The following is an 18,731-nucleotide window of genomic DNA, read 5'->3' as shown; positions in this document are numbered from 1 at the left end:
GTAAATTTACTCTTGAAATAATTGAATTTCATTTTCATATATATATATATAAGAGATAATTATCAAGACAAAAATTGATAATAATTGAGAAATTTAAAACATTATATTCAAATTATAAATTTAAAAACAAGAAGACATGACATAACATACATATCTATATTCCTTCTAAACCTATATATAAATTTTAAAAAATACTTAAATTTTTTTAATTTCAAATATGAATAAATTTTAACTAAATAAACTTTATTAAGATTTTTTATCCAAAAATCTCTTAAAGAAATAAATGATAATACTATTTACAATAATAAGATTAATGATAATGTAGTAAATATAATGTATATTTTACATAAAAAAAAATAAAAATGAAATATATTTAATTATATTTCTTTGTGTAAAAGTAATTATCTTTTATACATATAAATATAGAGGGTTTATTATGATTAAAGTTAGTGGTGCAGATGTCGTGGCCGACAGATATACATTTATTTAAATGTGGATACAGACATAATTTTACATGCAGTGTCAGCTTACAAAGTATTTTTCTGTTATTTGGTTCGGAGTTTTTGCTTGTGATAGTATAGCATATCCAACTCCAACGAGAGAGTTTTTTTTTTTTTTTTTTTTTTTGCTATTTTTGGTGAATACTCAAACGAGTTAAGTTAATTGTACATAAGAAAATATTTTATGAGATAGAGCACCGACAAACTAGAGATGTCCCTGTCGTCTTATTTATTTATTTATTTATTTATTTTAACATTTGTGTTTGTGTACCTACAAAGGATAGACTTGATCGTGCATGTCACGTGGATTTTGGGTCTATTTAGTAATTTTTAATTTGAATTATTTGAACAATATACGGTACATATTTAAAAAAATTTCATAATTGTATACCAGAAAACTTTTAAAGTTGAAGTATTAAATGTGTGCAAAAAATTTATTCTTAAACGAGAAATTTGGAGTAAGTAATTGATAGAGTTTAATTTATAGGATTGATAGTATAAAAAATTATATTATCAATTAATTAAGAAATATTTTTTGAAATAATTTTAAAATAATTATTTTAAAAATTATTACATATGATTTATCTAAAGTGAAACTTATATTTCAGTCAATATTAGTTTGCGATGAAATTTTAACACATTGATTTAAAATCAATTAAATCATAATATAAATCTCCTCTCCAAGAAAAGTGTTGTATATTTACACATTTGTAAAGTGTTAAATAAAGTGTTAAATAACTCATGTAATGTATAAATAGATTATCTGTGAAAAAATGTAAAAAGACAATTACTTACAAATTTTTAACTTTTGGTGAGTGTAACATTGTGCATTTTTTTTAATAATTATTTTTTATTAAATTATGTATTGAGGTGATTTATTGTTTAACTATTGAAAAACTTTGAAAATTTAGGAATTCTTATAAGTTTTAGCCATTTAGGATTTTTGTGAGCAGAAGTTAGATTGATCAGCCCCAAGAAGATATATAAGGTTTCTTTAAAACTTGAGTTTCGTAAGTTTAATTCTTAAAGAAAATTATAGAGGAGTTAAAGAGAGGACCTTTAGAATTCAAGGAGAACTATTTTCTCTTCCAACTCTACAAATTTTTTCTCTTCTTTCCCTGATTGTAGATCCTATGGCTGCATAGGTGTTTCAAAGCTCCAAAGCCAAGAATCAAAATAGTTGGAGGTGGCGGTGCAAAGTAGCTCAAAGTGGTCATTCCACTTTCTCCTACCTTTTTATTGATTAATTATGATGCGAGAGAAGTTAATTAGAACTTAATTATTTGTTTATCTTTAAAATTGTATTTTGTGCTTGAGTTTCTTGATTTTCAAGTGAAGGGAACCAATTTCATGATTATGCTAAAAGTATATTTCATTTTTAGGTTGGATGCAACTTCAAAGCATCAAGTATGATGATATGTTAGAAGTTTTTTATCTCGCTCCCGTTGGACACGATATTGGTAACATCGGACGTGAGTTAGAAAAAATTCTCTGATTTGGTTACATTAAATGTATGTTGAATGATGTCGAAAAAATATGTGTAATATTCGTAATAAATATGCTATTTATTTAACTAGATAAGATGTGTGTGAAAAAAAAAAAGATAAATGATAAAAATAAAGGAAAGGAGATATAATAAAGTATATGACAAATGATGTGAGTAAAATTTAAGTAAAAGATGAAGGAAAAAAAATAGAATGAAAGTGAAACAAATGTATTTATAATTTTTTTATATTTTAATAAATTATCATGTATAATTTATAATTTTTACTTTTTCTACTTATTTTTAATTTTCATTTGAGTCTCTCTGTCTCTGTATATATATTTTGTATATTAAAAAAGTTTAGCTCAATTGATTTTAGGATGTGTGAGCCGTGGTAAAAAGATTATACCTAGAGTACGAGAAGGAAAAAAAAAAATACTGTGAACCGGGTTTTAAAACTTAATTATTGAAGCACAAAAGTTATTTATAACTATAATACAATTAATGTATTTGTTTGTTAAAATTATCATGAAATATAAGACTAATATGCATGTGCTTTTCCAAATAATCTTAACATGACCCACATTTAAATTTTTTATTTTATAAAAATAATTAATAACACCTAATTATATATAATATAAAATTAAGATGGTACATGATAGTCAGCAGTCTATCTGATAAATAATAATATAATTTACATTATCAAAAACTGCTTAGTATATTATAATTACTTTGAATATTTTGTATATCCACAATCAGGTAACGCCTTAATTAAAAAAAAAAATCAATATAATAGTATCTGTCTTTTTAACAATTACCATATAAGTTTTGATTGTCACGTTATAGTGTCATGTTTAAAGTATATGTTTTTAAATATATTTTAAACAAAACGGTCAAATAATTGTTCTGTAGGGTTTATAATAATAAAGTTAAAAGTTTAGGGAGGAAAAGGCACTATGCTGTTTCAAAGTTGAATATCCTTATTACTTAATTTATTAGCAGGGGGTTACGAATTACATATTTTTTTTCACTAGTATCAACATTCTTTGCTTAAATATTGACTTAGATTATGTGGCATGAATTGTTGGGGTGCGCCGAAGACACAAGCGGTTTCATGCACCGCCTGTATCAGCACCACAGATCCCATAAATAAAATCCGTTGGCTCACTGTGCTTGCCGCATGATCATAAAGCAAAGAAATAGATTGACTAAAGTAGACACAAAGAGCAAAACCAGCATAAGTAAGCCTCTAGTTTAACCCTTCCAATGTTCCAAACTCCAACAAAACAGCCAAAACGCATCAAATCCATGGGCCATCCCAAGTACCAAAAAAAAATTAAGACACAAATTTCAACATCCACATCAACCTCACTCACCCCTCTATAAATATTTTCCCTTCCCCTTCACAACATTCATCAATTCCTCAAACGCACATCACAGATCACAGATTAAGAAGAGAACATCATCATCACAAAGACACAACATGGAGGCAGTTCAGTCATGGGTTTCAAAGAACAAGCTCACCAGCATTGGTTAGTTATATCACATACACAACTTTGTACATTATATTATATATAGTATGGTAGATAATGAAATGGATATTATCACAGGGGCACTCTGGGCATCTGGAATCGGAACATCACTCGTGGCTTATTCATGCAAAAAGTCTCCAATGAAGCCAAGTCTGAGGCTTATCCATGCTAGGTAACCTTAATTAATTCTCACAAAACCTTAACCATTTTTAAATAATGTTGTATGCCCCCACATGATTGACTTGTTTGGCACATGGTTTCGCAGAATGCATGCTCAGGCGCTAACTTTAGCAGTGCTGTCTGGTGCAGCTGCTTATCATTATTATGAGAAACGTTCTGTTGAGCCAAAACCAGTGGCGGATAATATTCCTGCTCCCAGTCCCAATGTCACCCAGATGCTTGAATATGAACTCCACACTCCTTTCTAAATTACAAATTAAACTATAGGGGTCTTGTTATTAATATTAAGACGATCGATCATGATCCTATCATCAAGTTATCGCTTTTTAATTCTGTTGTGTATTTTGATGAATGATCTGACCTCAGAACTAATATTGTCGTGCAATGAAGCATTTCTATGATCTGAGGGATCCCAAGACTATCTAAATTTTCTGATGTACATATTCAACTTTTATGACAAGTTTCAGGTTGAATTAAAATTTATTGTAGGTGTAAAATGCTTGACCTTATCTACTCTACGTACAAATCTTCCACCTGACACACATTTTATCGAATTTTATTGCTAGTATAATGAGTTTTGGTTATGCGACAAAATGAATCTAGAATTAATAATTAACGAGTGGGACGCAATAGTATAAGGGGTTGAAGCGCATATGATATGAAATTGTCCAACAGAAACCAATGGGCTCTTAAATATGATTCACGCTCATTCAAGAGATCAAGAAACTATTAGGAGGTGGCTGAGATATATCCGTTTGTTTTAGTTAAAAATATTATTTTATGATATTTGTGCTTTTTTTTTTTTTTTTTTTAGAAAGCTCTGTCTCTTCTTTCCTATAACTTTTTTTCCTAAAGTTACTATTTTTAACTTAAAAGCATCAAAATAACTTTTTAGAGGTTGTTGCACGACCTTTACTTGTTCCGAATTCTACTTGCATTCTTATCACAGTTTAAATTGAATTTCAAACGATTTCATTATTAAATTAATTTTTTTATTGAATAGATTAAGTTTATATTTTTTTACAAAATATAAAAATTATTTAAAACTTTATTACATAAATTTAAATTAACATGTATATTCATAAAATTATATTATGAGCTGATTTAAATTTTAACGATATTCAATCGTTGATAACAGACACTTAAAGAATATAATGTAAAATAATAAAGTAAAAAATATAATTAGTGAAATTGTTAAAATAAATAATGTAATGTAAAATATCTTTAAAAAATAATAAATAAAATAAAATAAACGTATGATGTATTATTATCAATATGTTGAGGAAATAGAAAAATAAATGTAAATAATTTAAAGGATAAAATAAATAATATATCCAAAAGATAATAACAACAATAAAATAAAATAAGCATATTAAGTCTATCAATATCAATATTTTTTATTATAATATTAAAATAATAAAATAAATTATGTAATAGTATAATGGTTAAAATAAAAATAAAAAAATCAATAAAATTCGACCTTCTTGAGCTAAAAACTGATTGTGGACGGGTTTAGCCTAACCCGCGATCACGAAGCCCAACCTATTTTTGCCATCTATGCTTGTGAGATACTCTGATTATTGATTATGATGGACTGATTTAAAAAAGTAATGGGTGTTCGCCCAAAGTGACTATACTCAATTAGGTCTTTGTTTTAGGAACATGCACTTTAAGGCCCAAAAGCCTTACTGAATTTCCACAAAAGGACATAATCAAAGCACAGAAATTCCAATCCGGTGAAAACCATAGACCATAGTGTGGCACCTCCAAGTTCCATCACAAACTCCAATAACCCATTTCCTCATCAATATGGCTTTGCCTCCACCCTTTTGGGTGTTGTTTCCGCTGAATTTATATATAAATAAAAATAATTAATGTACTCTCTCTATATTTATCTATAAATAAAAATAATTAATTTTATATAAATTGAGTAAGTTCATTAAATATATTTAGTTTCATATAAAATATATACTACATTATTTAAAATATGTTTAACTACATTCATGATAATAATACTTTTATTTATTATCATTAAAATATTTTTAGATTAAAAATTGTACTGGGAAGATCCTATTAGCCACGTGATATGGCACGTGATATCCTCTCGGCCACCGAGACGGTCGAGACAAAGGCTATTGTTAATGCACTGGTCTCGGTCATCTCGATCGCCGAGATAACCAGAATACAAGGACTTTCACAGCTGGTTCGCCACGACTCACGGACACGTCAGCGGCTGTGATGATCGACCTACAAGGCTCCTTGTACCCAAGACATCGAAGACTTGGCTATGTCAGCATAACTAGTTGGCCTGATGACGTCTCGGCTCGGTAGAAGGACAACTTCAGTCTTACACCCCTCGGCTCGGCCAACAGCCGGGACGACTAAACACAAAGATTAAGACGACAATCATGATTAACAAGAACAAACACGTGATTAAGGCATAATCAGCCAATTAACACCGTAGTACCTAATTTGGTAAATGTCAGAAGAGACCCACCACGCTCAAGGCCCATTATAACTAGTATAAATTAGTCACATAAAACGAAGTATGTTACTGTTCATTTATTACCATCGAGATTCGTGTTTGTTCTGACTTGACGTCGAAGTCCCTTTTGCAGGTACCCTCCCCCTTCGAAGCATCTGTCCGAAACTCTCGTTCGACCCTCAGACTACTAGAAGATTACGAGTGTGCCCTTAAATAAGTAAAAAAATATTCAATAAGGTTGACTTGATTTAAATTTATTTATATTTTGGTTAAATTTTAAACACTTTTATATATAAATTCAAAGAAAGTACCCTTTGATTATTAATAAGAGTTTATGTCCCTCAATAAAAAAAAATTAAAAAAAAACGACGAGGACGAGGACGAAAAGCACCACACAAGTTGAATTCACAGGCTCAGATTAATTAACTTTGAAATCACATACATAAGAATGAGTTGTGGCGAGTTACTCGTCTAATTTTATAGTTGACACACTTCATTAATCCCTCGTGCTGTTGTTGTACCAAATGCATAACTAATGACCATAATTGGCCAATTAATCATGCCATCAAATGTCCATTGCAGCTTGGATTATTAACTATCCAGGCTGGCCTTAAAATACATTCTTTTGTGCTAATTCTTAATAATGGTTACACCTTTCCAGGAACTACAACAAGGAAATGAAAAATACAAAGGTGGTGGTTAGAGGGATGGACTTTGCTTGGCTCATTATGGCTGTTGTGTGGTTGGAAAGTCTTCTTCCTCCTAACTGCTTGATTCCTTATGTTAAGTACTTTACTAAATACTACTCCAAAGTGATAGCTTACCAAACCAGCAACTTCCTAATTTTACATAACTATTCTCAATACACTTACCGCTACTCCTTTATTATAAAATAATCTACAACAAGAAAATGATTGGACATCTACATATAGTTATCAAGTTACATCCAGCCTACTATATATTCTTTTTGAATTGAAAAATGTGTATGTCCATAAAGGATAATGATATATATTTGCTAAATTAATTGGACACGAGACATTAATCATTAATGATGGGGTCCATGCAATGCATTATATAAAGAATGAAGGTAGATGGCAACTCTTTAAATTAGCAAACATCTTCAAACTTTCTGTGAGTTAAGAAAGCAGAGGAGGGGAACTAAGAGAATCAAGCATGGATTGCTGTGTGTGTACAACTATGCCAATGATTTTGAGGCCTCCAAGGAACACAATATGTGGGGCTTGTTACGAAGGAGTAAGGAGCATAATCAACATGATGAACAATGTTGATAGTGAGAAAGTAAAAGCAATTGCTAATAATCCAAACAGTTCCCCACTTTCACGGCGAAATTCGAGTAAGGCAAGCTCTAATTCATTTCATGATTTAAATTGTTGATTATAGAAACATTTCTAATTTTGTATCTAATCAAATTCTACGTCTTTTTTCTCTTTGACTTATTTAAATATTCATCAATTGTGTAATAACGATGAGATTATATTTTTCTCCGCAGACACTAGATGATTGTATAAGATGGTGTTCAGAGCAGATAGAGCAATTTAATCAACAAAAAGAAGACCTGGTTTTCCTAAGAAGCTTTGTTGCTGCCTTCAAATCACAGATTCACACGGATATATTGGTCAGTCCAGGCAAACACGGTCCACCTATACCAGCACATAAATCCGTTTTGGTAAGTTCTTGTTTTGCCAACAAACTATTACCAACATAAGGAAAAAGACTCATTATTTTGTAAATTTCAATTTAATAGTTTAACATTCTTAAAAGTTATAAATTATAATCATTCAAATAATTTGTTGGCTGCTAAATAATGAAACTTTTAAGGACAGATTTTTTTATTATAAAATTTAGACACAGTATGATAAATGTTGTTTTTTAATCAGAATTAGAGTTGTATCAAAATAATAAGAGTGAAAGTGTCAAAAAAATGGCCTGATTGAACAAGTTAGACCGATTTCCTGTTAGACCAAACTAAATTTGAAAAAAGAAGTCTAAAAAATAATTTGACCAATAATTTTTAAGTTGGAACTCTGCTAGACTTATTTAATTTAATATATATTTTTAATTTTTCTTTATAAAATTTAAATAAAACTAATGAAATAAAATAAAATAGATCGATGACAAGTTAAGTCAAATCACAAAATAAGTGACATGCCATCAGTCTAACACATTTATAAATAATCATCCTATGTTACTCGGGTTAATAATTGACCCAATTGATATTTATTGAAATGTTTCAATACATATATTAAGAAATAAAACATCAATTTTAATTAGAGAAGAATGGTATGAACACTTTCCTTAGATTTTATCCTTATATATACAAAAATGTGTTATTTTAAGATAAAAGTTAGGTGTATGATTGTAATAAATGAGGTAAGAAAGGAAGATGTTACTATGTTACAGGCAGCAAGGTCAGAAATATTGAAGAACATGTTAGAGTGCGATGAATGCAAGGCTGCACCAAAGAGCAGCATAAGCATACCCGATTTGAACCACGAAGAGCTAGAGTCTCTGCTGGAGTTTCTGTACAGTGGGACCTTGGGTGTGGAAAAACTAGAGAAGCACGTTTACGCGTTGTCGCAAGCAGGTGATAAGTATGTAATCCCACATTTGCTGAAACACTGCGAACGATACCTGCTGAGTTCGCTAAATACCACTAATGCCCTTGAGACACTGGAGATTGCAGATACTTGTTCCAACCAAAATTTGAAAGAGACAACGTTGAATTTCTTGGTTAAAAACATTGAGCACATGGTGTCTTCTCCTAAGTTTGAAGCTTTTGTGCATAGGAGTCCTCATCTTACTGTGCAACTCGTTACGAGGGCCTTCGTCAATGGTGCCAAATAAATCACTTTCTCTCCAACTTCCACGCTCCCTAATATTTAAATAATTGTAATTCTAAAAATAACACAAAATACTTTAATTCCTCTAGTTAATAAGATTCTTTTTTAATGTGTTTGTATCATGGGTGACAAATAGATGGATCTAATCATTTTTAAGGTCAATCACAATATATCGAGTATAAATAATTTATTAATCTATTTAAATATATTAAAAATTTATATAAAAATTCAATTCATCCAATTTATTTAAAGAAATAAATTCATCTTAATCATCCATTAAAAAAAATTTATAGATAAATATTTTATCCATTCATAAAAATAATATTTTAAAAATTAAATAATTTTTATTTAAAAATATTTTATTTCTCTATTTTTTTTCATAAGTCATTACATTCTTATGTACACTCCTTTAAAATTCTCATATATATATATATATATATATATATATATATATATATATATATATAAATAGTTTTTAAAAATTTCAAACAAATAAACATTTCATATTATAATTCAATAGGTTTTGAGAAAATAATGGAAGAATCACCAATTACTTATAAAGTTAAATGAATGGATTCAAGTTAACTTATTATTTATTTTTATTGTAATGGATAGACTTAATTATAAATAGATAGAATGAATGATAAATAAATAAATTCATTTGTCCCTCCTAATTTGTATGTTAGAAATCTTATGTTGTTGTTGTTATATCAATTAAATGCATTTTACATATAAAAAATATTATTATATTCACTGATGTATAAAAATTGTTAAATTAGTATTATTTCTAATAACATACTCTTTATCTAAGGAAGTTACACTACTATTATAAAATATTATAGATTTCTATATTAATAGTGATATATTTCAGTTTTTATACCAACAAAATTTTAATGTTAATTTAAACTCATAAAATTTACATTAATAATTTAAGTTTATAGCAGTATAATTCTTTTATGATGATGCAATTACAGCCCAAGCACTAAAAGCATAATAATTCCTATCATAAAACGGTTCATTGAGAACGTTATTGTTGACATTATCTGTCTACCTGGCCCAACCGATAGGGAGCCCATCAAAGACAAACAAGTGATCTAGTCTAGTCTTTATTCTTGAATAGAATGTTATGGTCTATTTCAGTAGACTTAACTACATGATGATAATTAATTAAACATTGTCTACATGTACAATTCAACCATACATAATTATTTTGATGGTTCAAGTGCTTAACATGGGATTAAATATTCTCTATATACACTTTTACTTTAAAATCGAGAGCAATGATTTCTCTGAGGCCTTGTACATGTGAAAATACTTGTTTTTAATTAGCTTAAATATATTTAATATTTTAAATTTTGGATATTTTTTTTTTTCAAATTTAAAGCTAATTTTTTTTTAAATTTGTTTTTAAAAAATATTATTTTTGTCTCATTGAGTTACAACTATAAGTAACATAACTAATAATGATAGATAAGTTTTATTTGACAAAGTAAATTTTGTGTCACAAATTTAATAATAAGTTAATTTTTATTTGACAAAATATTAATAACAATTGACTAGAGGGCCGAATTAAAACAATATTTTCTCAAATCAAATAGATTAAAAAAATTAATTTTAAATTTGAGAGAGTAAAAATATATTTAAATCTTCTAAATTAATTTTTACTTTTCTATATTTTTTTATTAATAAGGATTAAAACAATATTTTCTCAAATCAAATGAACTAAAAAATTAGTGAAAATAAAAAACATATTTAAGTCTTCTAAATTTATTTTTACTTTTCTATATTTTTTTATTAATACTATTGTCGCCTAATTTAAGAGGAAGTGAAACTTCCATGTTATATAATAAAGAAGATTGTTTCATTTGATATACACATTCTTAGAAAATTTTATCCTTAAATTTGTAAACAATAAAAAGTATTAAAAATTAATTACTTTTATAAATATAAAACTTAAATTTAAAACTTTTAAGTTTAAAAATCAAATATAATATTAATTGATATATCAAATATTAATAATTTTTAGATATTTTTATTAAATAAAATATAAAGATAGGAAGTACCTCAATCTTATTAATATATATGAATAAAATTCACTATATATAAATTAGGATGCAAGTTAAATTTAATTCCTTAAAAACACAATCGTTTTCAATTGTCCAAAATAATTTTGTGTTAAATTAGTCTCTTTGAAAGCAAAACATGTTGAAGTTAATCCTTGTTTACTAAAATACTCGTACTAAGTTAGTCTCTTTAAAGTATAAATAAAGACTAATTTCAGTATGTTTTATTTTTAGAGAAATTAATTTAATAAAAAAATTAAAAAACCAAAAATAAATTCAAAATATAGGAAGTAAAAATAACTTTTACCCTATAAATTATTTACAAAGACATTAACATTAATATAAAAATATAACACATTTTGGTAAAAGGTAACACAAAACGTTGTAGTCTGCGTCAATTAAAAAAAATACATTGTAATCTATCTATGATAAATGTAATCGATTTAATTTAATTATGATTTTAAACTTTATAAATATAATTTAATTTAATTTCAATCTTTAAAAAATGTTTTATTAATTTAATTGAATGATCTCTCAAAATATATAATTTTCATATACAAATGGATATAGATTGAATATTTGATTATCTGTTTTCTTTTTTTTTTTTAAGAGAAGAAAAATTACAAAGATGATCACAATGAGGATTGAACCTAGGTCTTCATGCTTCTAACTACTCCAACCCCTCCCCACCCAACCACTAAGCTAACCCTAGTGGTCACTTGACTATCCGTTTAAGAAACATAACTCTACCAATCTTATACCACATCATACTAGTGTATATTTTACGTACATAATAAATATAACAATAAGAGTATTATAACAATTTTTATTTTTTATTACAAATAGACATTTTGCTTTAGTATATAATAACTCTAACACTTCAGTTAATTTTCAGGACCTAATTAAGATTTCTCTCAAATGCGTTTTTTCTTTTAGGTTTGAAACATAAAAATCATTAAAAATGAGTTTTATTTATTTTAACAATCTCTCATCCATTTAAATGAACACGAATCTGTTGGAGAATGTTATTATAATCTAAAATTTAATTAAATGGAATCTATTTAATTTATGTTTTAATATTTTAATATTTTAAATTAATTTTTATTGTCAGTTTTAAAAATTAAATTCTATTGATTTAGTTATTATTTAAGATTCCAAAATTTATTTTATATTATTATTAGTTATTTTTTAAACCTAGTTGCAATATGGTTTTGTGTAAAATGAGGTTGTTCCTCATTTATAACGTTGCGCTAGCATGAACTTTATATATTTTGATTTCATGAATCAATAGAGATATATATAAGATACAACATTTCATTCATCTCTCTTTCTTAAAAATTATTTTTATTATTACATATATTTTAGAGCGGTGTTTTTTAATTTAAAAATCCTTCACTGCACATGACTTATCTAACTACTTGTAGTATTTTGGGACAAGAGTACAGTACAAAATTAATCTTTAAGTACAATAGAGACAATTTCTTTTTAAAGATAGTGTCTACCGTGTTTCAAATCAATTTTCTCTAAACTTTTTTTAGTATATTATTTCAATCATTGTTATTTAATTTTATTATTTATTAATATTGATGTTAATGTAATTTTAATAATAAATAATATATATTTCAACTTTTATTTTCATGATTCCAACGTAATCAAATTTCTCACAATATATATATATATATATATATATATATATATATATATATATATATATATATATATATATAAAGTTTGTTATCTCTCTTGTATTAAAATCTTCCGGCGTTAATAAACTAGATTGTGAGGCAAGCTCAAGCTAGCTTGCATACAATGGGATAATGCAATAATAAACATAATCGGGTGATATGTAACCTATAAAGTTTGTAATGACACTAAAATAAATGTTACATATAATAATATATAAAAAATGTCACTATAAGTATAATATATGTAGGTATATGTTTATTTGACATATAGTTACTCATAATTTTAGTGTTAATTTTGAATAACATTTAATAATATATTTCATGTGTCACTGTAACTTATACTCATGTCTTTTAAATATATAGTAACATATATTATATTTATTATATAGATAAAAATAATTTTTAATAATACATATTGTGTCACTATAAGATATGTTTCCATTAAAATTTGCTTGTAGTGTGAAATTGTTTCTTCTTCTTTTTTTTCCGTTAAGAAAACATTATTAGACTAGATTGTAAAAATGATTTTCTAGGATAAAACCTAACATTTTGGGTGTCAGATTTGAAGGACACAAATCAATCTACGAAGGGAGGACATGGATATTTGTCAGGAACTTTGTTGCTGGATTTACCATTTAGTGAACAAATTCTCACTGACACTACGGTCAGTACTAATGGACCTCTCATTCCTGCACTAAAATGCTGCATTGACATGATCGCACCCTGTAACATTGCATGTGATCAGGGCCTACCCTTTTTTAATTTTCTGAATAATATATAGATAAATTATATATATATATATATATATATCTTCATTCAGGCACTCTTTTTATTCTTTCAATTATATATTTCTAATACTCTTCATTTACTATTTTTAAGATGTACGTATTTTATACAGTACTCTTGCATGTAATTAGTAAAAATATATTTTTCAACTATCTCACACAATTTTTTTAAATATTTTTTATTTATAATTATTAGTATATATTTGTAATTATTTATCTATTTTAATTTAAAATATTAATGATTAAGTATTATAATTTAAATTTATATAATATAATTAAAATATAATTTATATTTCAAATCATATTTTTTAAATATTTATTTAATTAATTATACAAATATAAATATTTATTATATACAATACATTAGTTAAAATATGTTGGTTAATAGTCTAATAGAATGCTTGTGAATAAAAATTCATTACTTATTTGAGCAAATAATTTAAAAGTTGTAAATTATTTATTTATTAACAGTTGATAATTTATTAATTAAATAAGCAACGTTCCTCTGTTATTTCTTTGTCACTCAATTTATTATTTAACATATATAAATTCAATTTAAAGATGATTTTTTTTTACAATGACATTAATAAAATTCAAATATATGATTTTATACATATTATCATATTATCATAACTCTGATAATAAACTGAATTCTAGTAGTTTAAAGATAAGTTTGTAACTTTACATTTATTTGAAGATTACTTTGATAATTTATATCTAATTAAACTCATTTGGACAAAACTTTTTCTATGTAACCAACATGGTGCACAAATATTTATATTACTTATGCATATAGTGAGAGGTTTAATCAAGATGTTGTATATAAAAAGAATATTTATTATAAAAGGTGACTTCCTTAAATATATTTAGTGTATTGAGGCTTGAGGCTCAAATATCTAACTCTTTGACATGAAAATATTTTGAATTCACTCAAAAAATTTATTTATATTTTTTTTACATGATTAAAACACACATAAATATATACACATCATAAGTAGTAAATTTATTTTTTAAAATATTTAACTTAAATATTATAATTAATGGATATAATAAAAATTAAAAACGGCAATGTACATGTACACACGTGTGTGGTATCATATATTTTCACTTTGTTAGAGATTTTGAGGGATTCATTTTTTACCTTTCACAATTTATGCTTTTAGAGTATTTTGCTTTCAGTTTAACTCTGGGTTTTTATATTAAATATTAGGACTAACTTAAGATAAATTAAAGCGTTGCAAATACTCCATAATCTTCTTTATAAGACTCAAAAGTATGTATAACTTGGTCGTTTTTATAAAAAAAATTAGCCTAAAATGCATTTTGCATTAAATAATTTTTTTAAGAAATGTTCTTAATTAAAGTTATTTATACCCTAATTTACTAAATACTTGGTAGAGTAATAATCTTATTAATTAATATAGTAGGGTAGTGTTGAAAAAAAATATAAATTTAGAATAAATTGATATTATTAATTAAATTTACTCAACTTTTTTAATTAGGCATTGTAAAGAAAATAAAAGGAGTATTATTTATTAAATTTTATTGTAGTAAAAGAGTGAAACAAACATAAATGAATTTAATTTAAATTTTCCTCCTTCAAAATAAATAAATAAAACGAATAAAGAAAAGCAAAATATCCTTTTGCATTGGTTTGGGTGGTATGAAGATCTACCTTAAATCTTAGTTTATCTTTTTATGAAAGTTAATAATTATATTCAAGACCTAAAAGTCCCAGGCATTGCGCTTTCTTTGTTATCTCAATACAGAGAAAATCAGTTAACATACATATTTTTTATTATCATTGACTAAAAAAGAGATTTATCAGTAAGAAATAGTAAAATGATAGGAAATAAGGGTTTCTTTTTTATTTATAATAATAGGGAACAAGTTTTGAACTTAAAACATTGAATTTTGACTGAAATTTAGTATAAAAATTACAAATTAAGATAAAGACTTATTACATAATGATGAAATTCATACTTTTTTCGTTTCATAATAAATATTTTGTAAGAAAAGAATAAATTAAAAAATAAATATCATTTTAATTTTTCAATATGATTTTTTTTTTTTCTATTTGTGTCTCTAATAATATACTCTATTAATTTTTTAGATTATTGTTTTATAACATCATTTCTTGTTAATAATAAAGTCTTTTTTTTCAAGAGAGTTAATAATAAAGTTAATTTTATAATTTGTAAATTTTAATTTAAAAAAAACTTAATTAAAACAAAATTTATTATAAAATAAAAAAGATAATTTTAATAAAATTCTTCTTATAATAAAAAGTAAAGTATGTTAAAAAAGTGTGCTAGTTTATTCATAACATTTCTCTTAACATGAAATCATTATGCAGTATGAGTACTTTGAGATCATCATGCATGTATCTGGTCGTGACTAATTTCAACATGATGATCTTAGACCACTAGATAACCATTAACGATTTTCTGCACAACTAAAAATATACATTTCTACGTCGAAATTTACATGTTTACTTGTTTATCATCAATGTTTACACCAATTTTCTTATTCCTGATATATGTAGAAAACTTTCTAAGGAAGAAAATGCACCACTTAAATGTCCTGAGGCAACGTGTGTGTTTAATTATTTGTACTTAAAATATTGTTTAGAACCATTATTTGCTCTATTTACTGTGGTACGTATATACAAGTGTCAACTTTGGGTGTGCCCTTGACCACCTGGTTACTTCTCTCTTAGTTTTGTAGTACTTCATTTTATCCCTCGATAGTGGGGGACATAATTCTCCTTATTGTGTCTGTACGGTGCCGTTTCACGTTTTATTTGTATCACTGGATCATATATGTTCAATCGTACTCTATGCCTGAAATTTAAGTTTGTTTCACAGAAAGAAAAAAAAATGTACAGGTGCACCATTTGAAATAAGAAACTTATATAATCATATATCAAAATGTGAAAAATTAAATATTTCTTTAAGAGCTCACCATATTGTCTAATAGACGTGAAAATTTGATCAACATCATAGAAGCTCAATTCATTTATCAACAAAACTATCAATTAGACTTGATGAAAGAAAATACTTAAACTACACTAATTAAAAAAATGGACACATAAGATATATAAATAACATATATAGATATAACAGCTGACATATGTTTTGTAACTGATTTACTTTTGGTCAGCATTTTCGCTCCAGTTCTTTATTGCTAGTCCCATTGCCTGTTTCACAGCTTGTGCATCAATGCTCTCATTTTGTTCTTCATTCTGCAATTTAAAGTTACCATATTAATTATTTCGTCATTCTTATATGCATAAAAATGGAGCGAGGTAACATAAACCTAAAAGTCTAAAACTATTTGATTTACTTCAAAATTAACCTAGTATTAATTATTAGTCAATTAATTAACGAAATGAAAGTTTCTATATAGGATTATAATCTAAAATATACTATGCTAACATTTCATTAATGCATAGCAACATGGCCCCTCTTGCCTTTTCTTCAAAAGGATGAGAGAGAGGGAAACAGATAGAAGAGGAATGTTTTATATATACACAAGGACAAAGCATGTGACCTACAAAAATAGAGTAATGAGAAGGAAAAGAGAGACACTGAATTAATGATATATTGAACTGGCTAGAGAGCATTTATATTGTATATAAATTTATGCTTATGATAATATTCCGTCTTACTTTTCCTCCAACAGCATGAAATCGAAAGGTGTCTGTGCAAGTAACTCTAGCTTCGAGCACATTAAGACCCATCTCTTCAAATGACTCCAATATGGAAACAAGCAGACCAGGGCAGCTCTTTGCTGAAAATACATTTATAAGAAATCCTTTCTCTAAGCTTTCTACTGTAACCTGTTTATGTCCATCCACAAAATGCAATTCCAATAAACTTTTATTTATAGATTAACAAAGACCTTGGAAATTGGCTTTTATATATATAATCAACTGCAATTGCAGGATATATTGGGAGGAATTAAGATGTTAAATTTTAGTAATTAAGAAAGTATACCATAGGCAAAGTATTTTGGTCACTTGAAGTTTGTGCATTGCCTACGTCTTGATTCAGTCTTTCTACTTTTTGCTTTAACTCTTGGATATACTTTGATGCATCTATTATGATCGAGGTTTTGTTTAGCTGCCACCATCCCAGTAAAAGAACAAGACTATTAGATAATTTGCTATGTCGAACAAAGCACCATGTAAAGTATATAGGAATATGTGTAGGTTATTAATAAGATTAATTCATGTGTTAAATCAGGGACAATTAATATTTAAAAAGAAAAAGGGAAAAAAAGTTTTGTATTTTACAAATGAATTTAATCTCAAATCATCTTACATGAAAGTAATAACTTGTTCTTTTTTGTAATAATTATCTTAAAAGTCATATCATATCAATAATAAATTTTTTTATTAGTTATCAATGTAAAAAAATTTAAACTTAAGAGAGAGCAATCATAGCATGAACTGGGGTGTGAAAGATTTAAGATAACTAAGGTATATAACAGAAAAATCCATGTTATATATAAATATTTCAACTAACCAAAAAGGAATAAAAGTAGGAAGTGGAAGGATATATAACAATGCTAATGAGTTGGAAATGGCATAGAGAAAATGAAATGAAACGAAAGTTGTAAGAAAATAAGCAGGAAATTACGGCATGAGAGTTCGTAATAGAACGAAGAAGTTGCAGCTTCTCATGCAGTGATGCTCTCTTTTGCTCTCTAGAAACCATTTTGTGCTCTCTTAAGTGATCGTTCTGTCCTTGCTAGCTTTCTCTTTTCTGTGATGCTTAATTTACTTTTGCTATGAGCTCTACGGTCATTTTAAAAGAGGATGTGGGCTCTCAAATCTATATGACGTTCTGCTTGGAATCTCACATGATTGTCTCAGTTTCACAAAGAAATACCATACATTCTCACTGAACTTACGCAAATACCCTTTTGCTAAATAATATATATTTTAAACATTTCCTATATAATTAGCCTATTTTTAAAGAATTTCTATTTTTTAAGCTTACATTAAGGATATCTCACCATAATAGCCAAAAATTAATTCCTTTCAAAAAGTAAAGATCCTGAAGTGAATTTTGTTGCTTGCAAAAAAATTTTTTCTATAGCTTGATCAGAAAATTTATATATCGACATGAATGCAAGTTAAAGACGCTACGG

At 26.5% G+C, this 18,731-nt stretch overlaps 3 protein-coding genes across 3 annotated transcripts; 2 read left to right on the top strand and 1 right to left on the bottom strand.

The window, feature by feature from the left end:
• Nucleotides 1–3,357: 3,357 nt before the first annotated feature.
• On the top strand, nucleotides 3,358–4,178 carry LOC109816596 (uncharacterized). The gene is made up of 3 exons (XM_020381668.2): nucleotides 3,358–3,515; nucleotides 3,594–3,687; nucleotides 3,781–4,178. Exons 1-3 carry the CDS (start codon nucleotides 3,467–3,469, stop codon nucleotides 3,941–3,943), a joined length of 306 nt encoding a protein of 101 aa, XP_020237257.1. The 5' UTR covers nucleotides 3,358–3,466; the 3' UTR covers nucleotides 3,944–4,178.
• A 3,067-nt stretch (nucleotides 4,179–7,245) lies between these two features.
• LOC109816593 (BTB/POZ domain-containing protein) lies at nucleotides 7,246–9,160 on the top strand. Its single transcript, XM_020381664.3, has 3 exons — nucleotides 7,246–7,539; nucleotides 7,691–7,867; nucleotides 8,602–9,160. The coding sequence occupies exons 1-3, from the start codon at nucleotides 7,354–7,356 to the stop codon at nucleotides 9,043–9,045; spliced, it is 807 nt and encodes a 268-aa protein (XP_020237253.1). The 5' UTR covers nucleotides 7,246–7,353; the 3' UTR covers nucleotides 9,046–9,160.
• Nucleotides 9,161–16,512: 7,352 nt separating this feature from the next.
• Nucleotides 16,513–18,441, bottom strand: LOC109816594 (transcription factor bHLH61). Its single transcript, XM_020381665.2, has 4 exons — nucleotides 18,218–18,441; nucleotides 17,573–17,698; nucleotides 17,245–17,415; nucleotides 16,513–16,818 (listed from the first exon to the last, which is right to left on the bottom strand). The coding sequence occupies exons 1-4, from the start codon at nucleotides 18,293–18,295 to the stop codon at nucleotides 16,723–16,725; spliced, it is 471 nt and encodes a 156-aa protein (XP_020237254.1). The 5' UTR covers nucleotides 18,296–18,441; the 3' UTR covers nucleotides 16,513–16,722.
• Between the last annotated feature and the right edge of the window lie 290 nt (nucleotides 18,442–18,731).

This window comes from Cajanus cajan, chromosome 3 (genome assembly GCF_000230855.2).
Source record: "Cajanus cajan strain Asha chromosome 3, NIPB_CcT2T_4, whole genome shotgun sequence".
NCBI lineage: Eukaryota > Viridiplantae > Streptophyta > Magnoliopsida > Fabales > Fabaceae > Cajanus > Cajanus cajan.
The sequence above is the reverse complement of the archived record's forward strand: the minus strand, read 5'-3'. Positions and strand labels throughout refer to the sequence as shown.

Excerpts from the sequence above, each read along its gene's own strand:
- LOC109816593 (XM_020381664.3), top strand. The coding sequence starts at position 7,354 with ATGGATTGCTGTGTGTGTACAACTATGCCAATGATTTTGAGGCCTCCA. Across the intron at positions 7,540-7,690 it reads CACGGCGAAATTCGAGTAAG|ACACTAGATGATTGTATAAG; the intron begins GCAAGCTCTAAT and ends TTTTCTCCGCAG. Across the intron at positions 7,868-8,601 it reads CAGCACATAAATCCGTTTTG|GCAGCAAGGTCAGAAATATT; the intron begins GTAAGTTCTTGT and ends ACTATGTTACAG.
- LOC109816594 (XM_020381665.2), bottom strand. The coding sequence starts at position 18,295 with ATGGTTTCTAGAGAGCAAAAGAGAGCATCACTGCATGAGAAGCTGCAA. Across the intron at positions 17,416-17,572 it reads ACCAAAATACTTTGCCTATG|GTTACAGTAGAAAGCTTAGA; the intron begins GTATACTTTCTT and ends GGACATAAACAG. Across the intron at positions 16,819-17,244 it reads TTCATGCTGTTGGAGGAAAA|AATGAAGAACAAAATGAGAG; the intron begins GTAAGACGGAAT and ends TTTAAATTGCAG.
- LOC109816596 (XM_020381668.2), top strand. The coding sequence starts at position 3,467 with ATGGAGGCAGTTCAGTCATGGGTTTCAAAGAACAAGCTCACCAGCATT. Across the intron at positions 3,516-3,593 it reads GAACAAGCTCACCAGCATTG|GGGCACTCTGGGCATCTGGA; the intron begins GTTAGTTATATC and ends ATATTATCACAG. Across the intron at positions 3,688-3,780 it reads CTGAGGCTTATCCATGCTAG|AATGCATGCTCAGGCGCTAA; the intron begins GTAACCTTAATT and ends ATGGTTTCGCAG.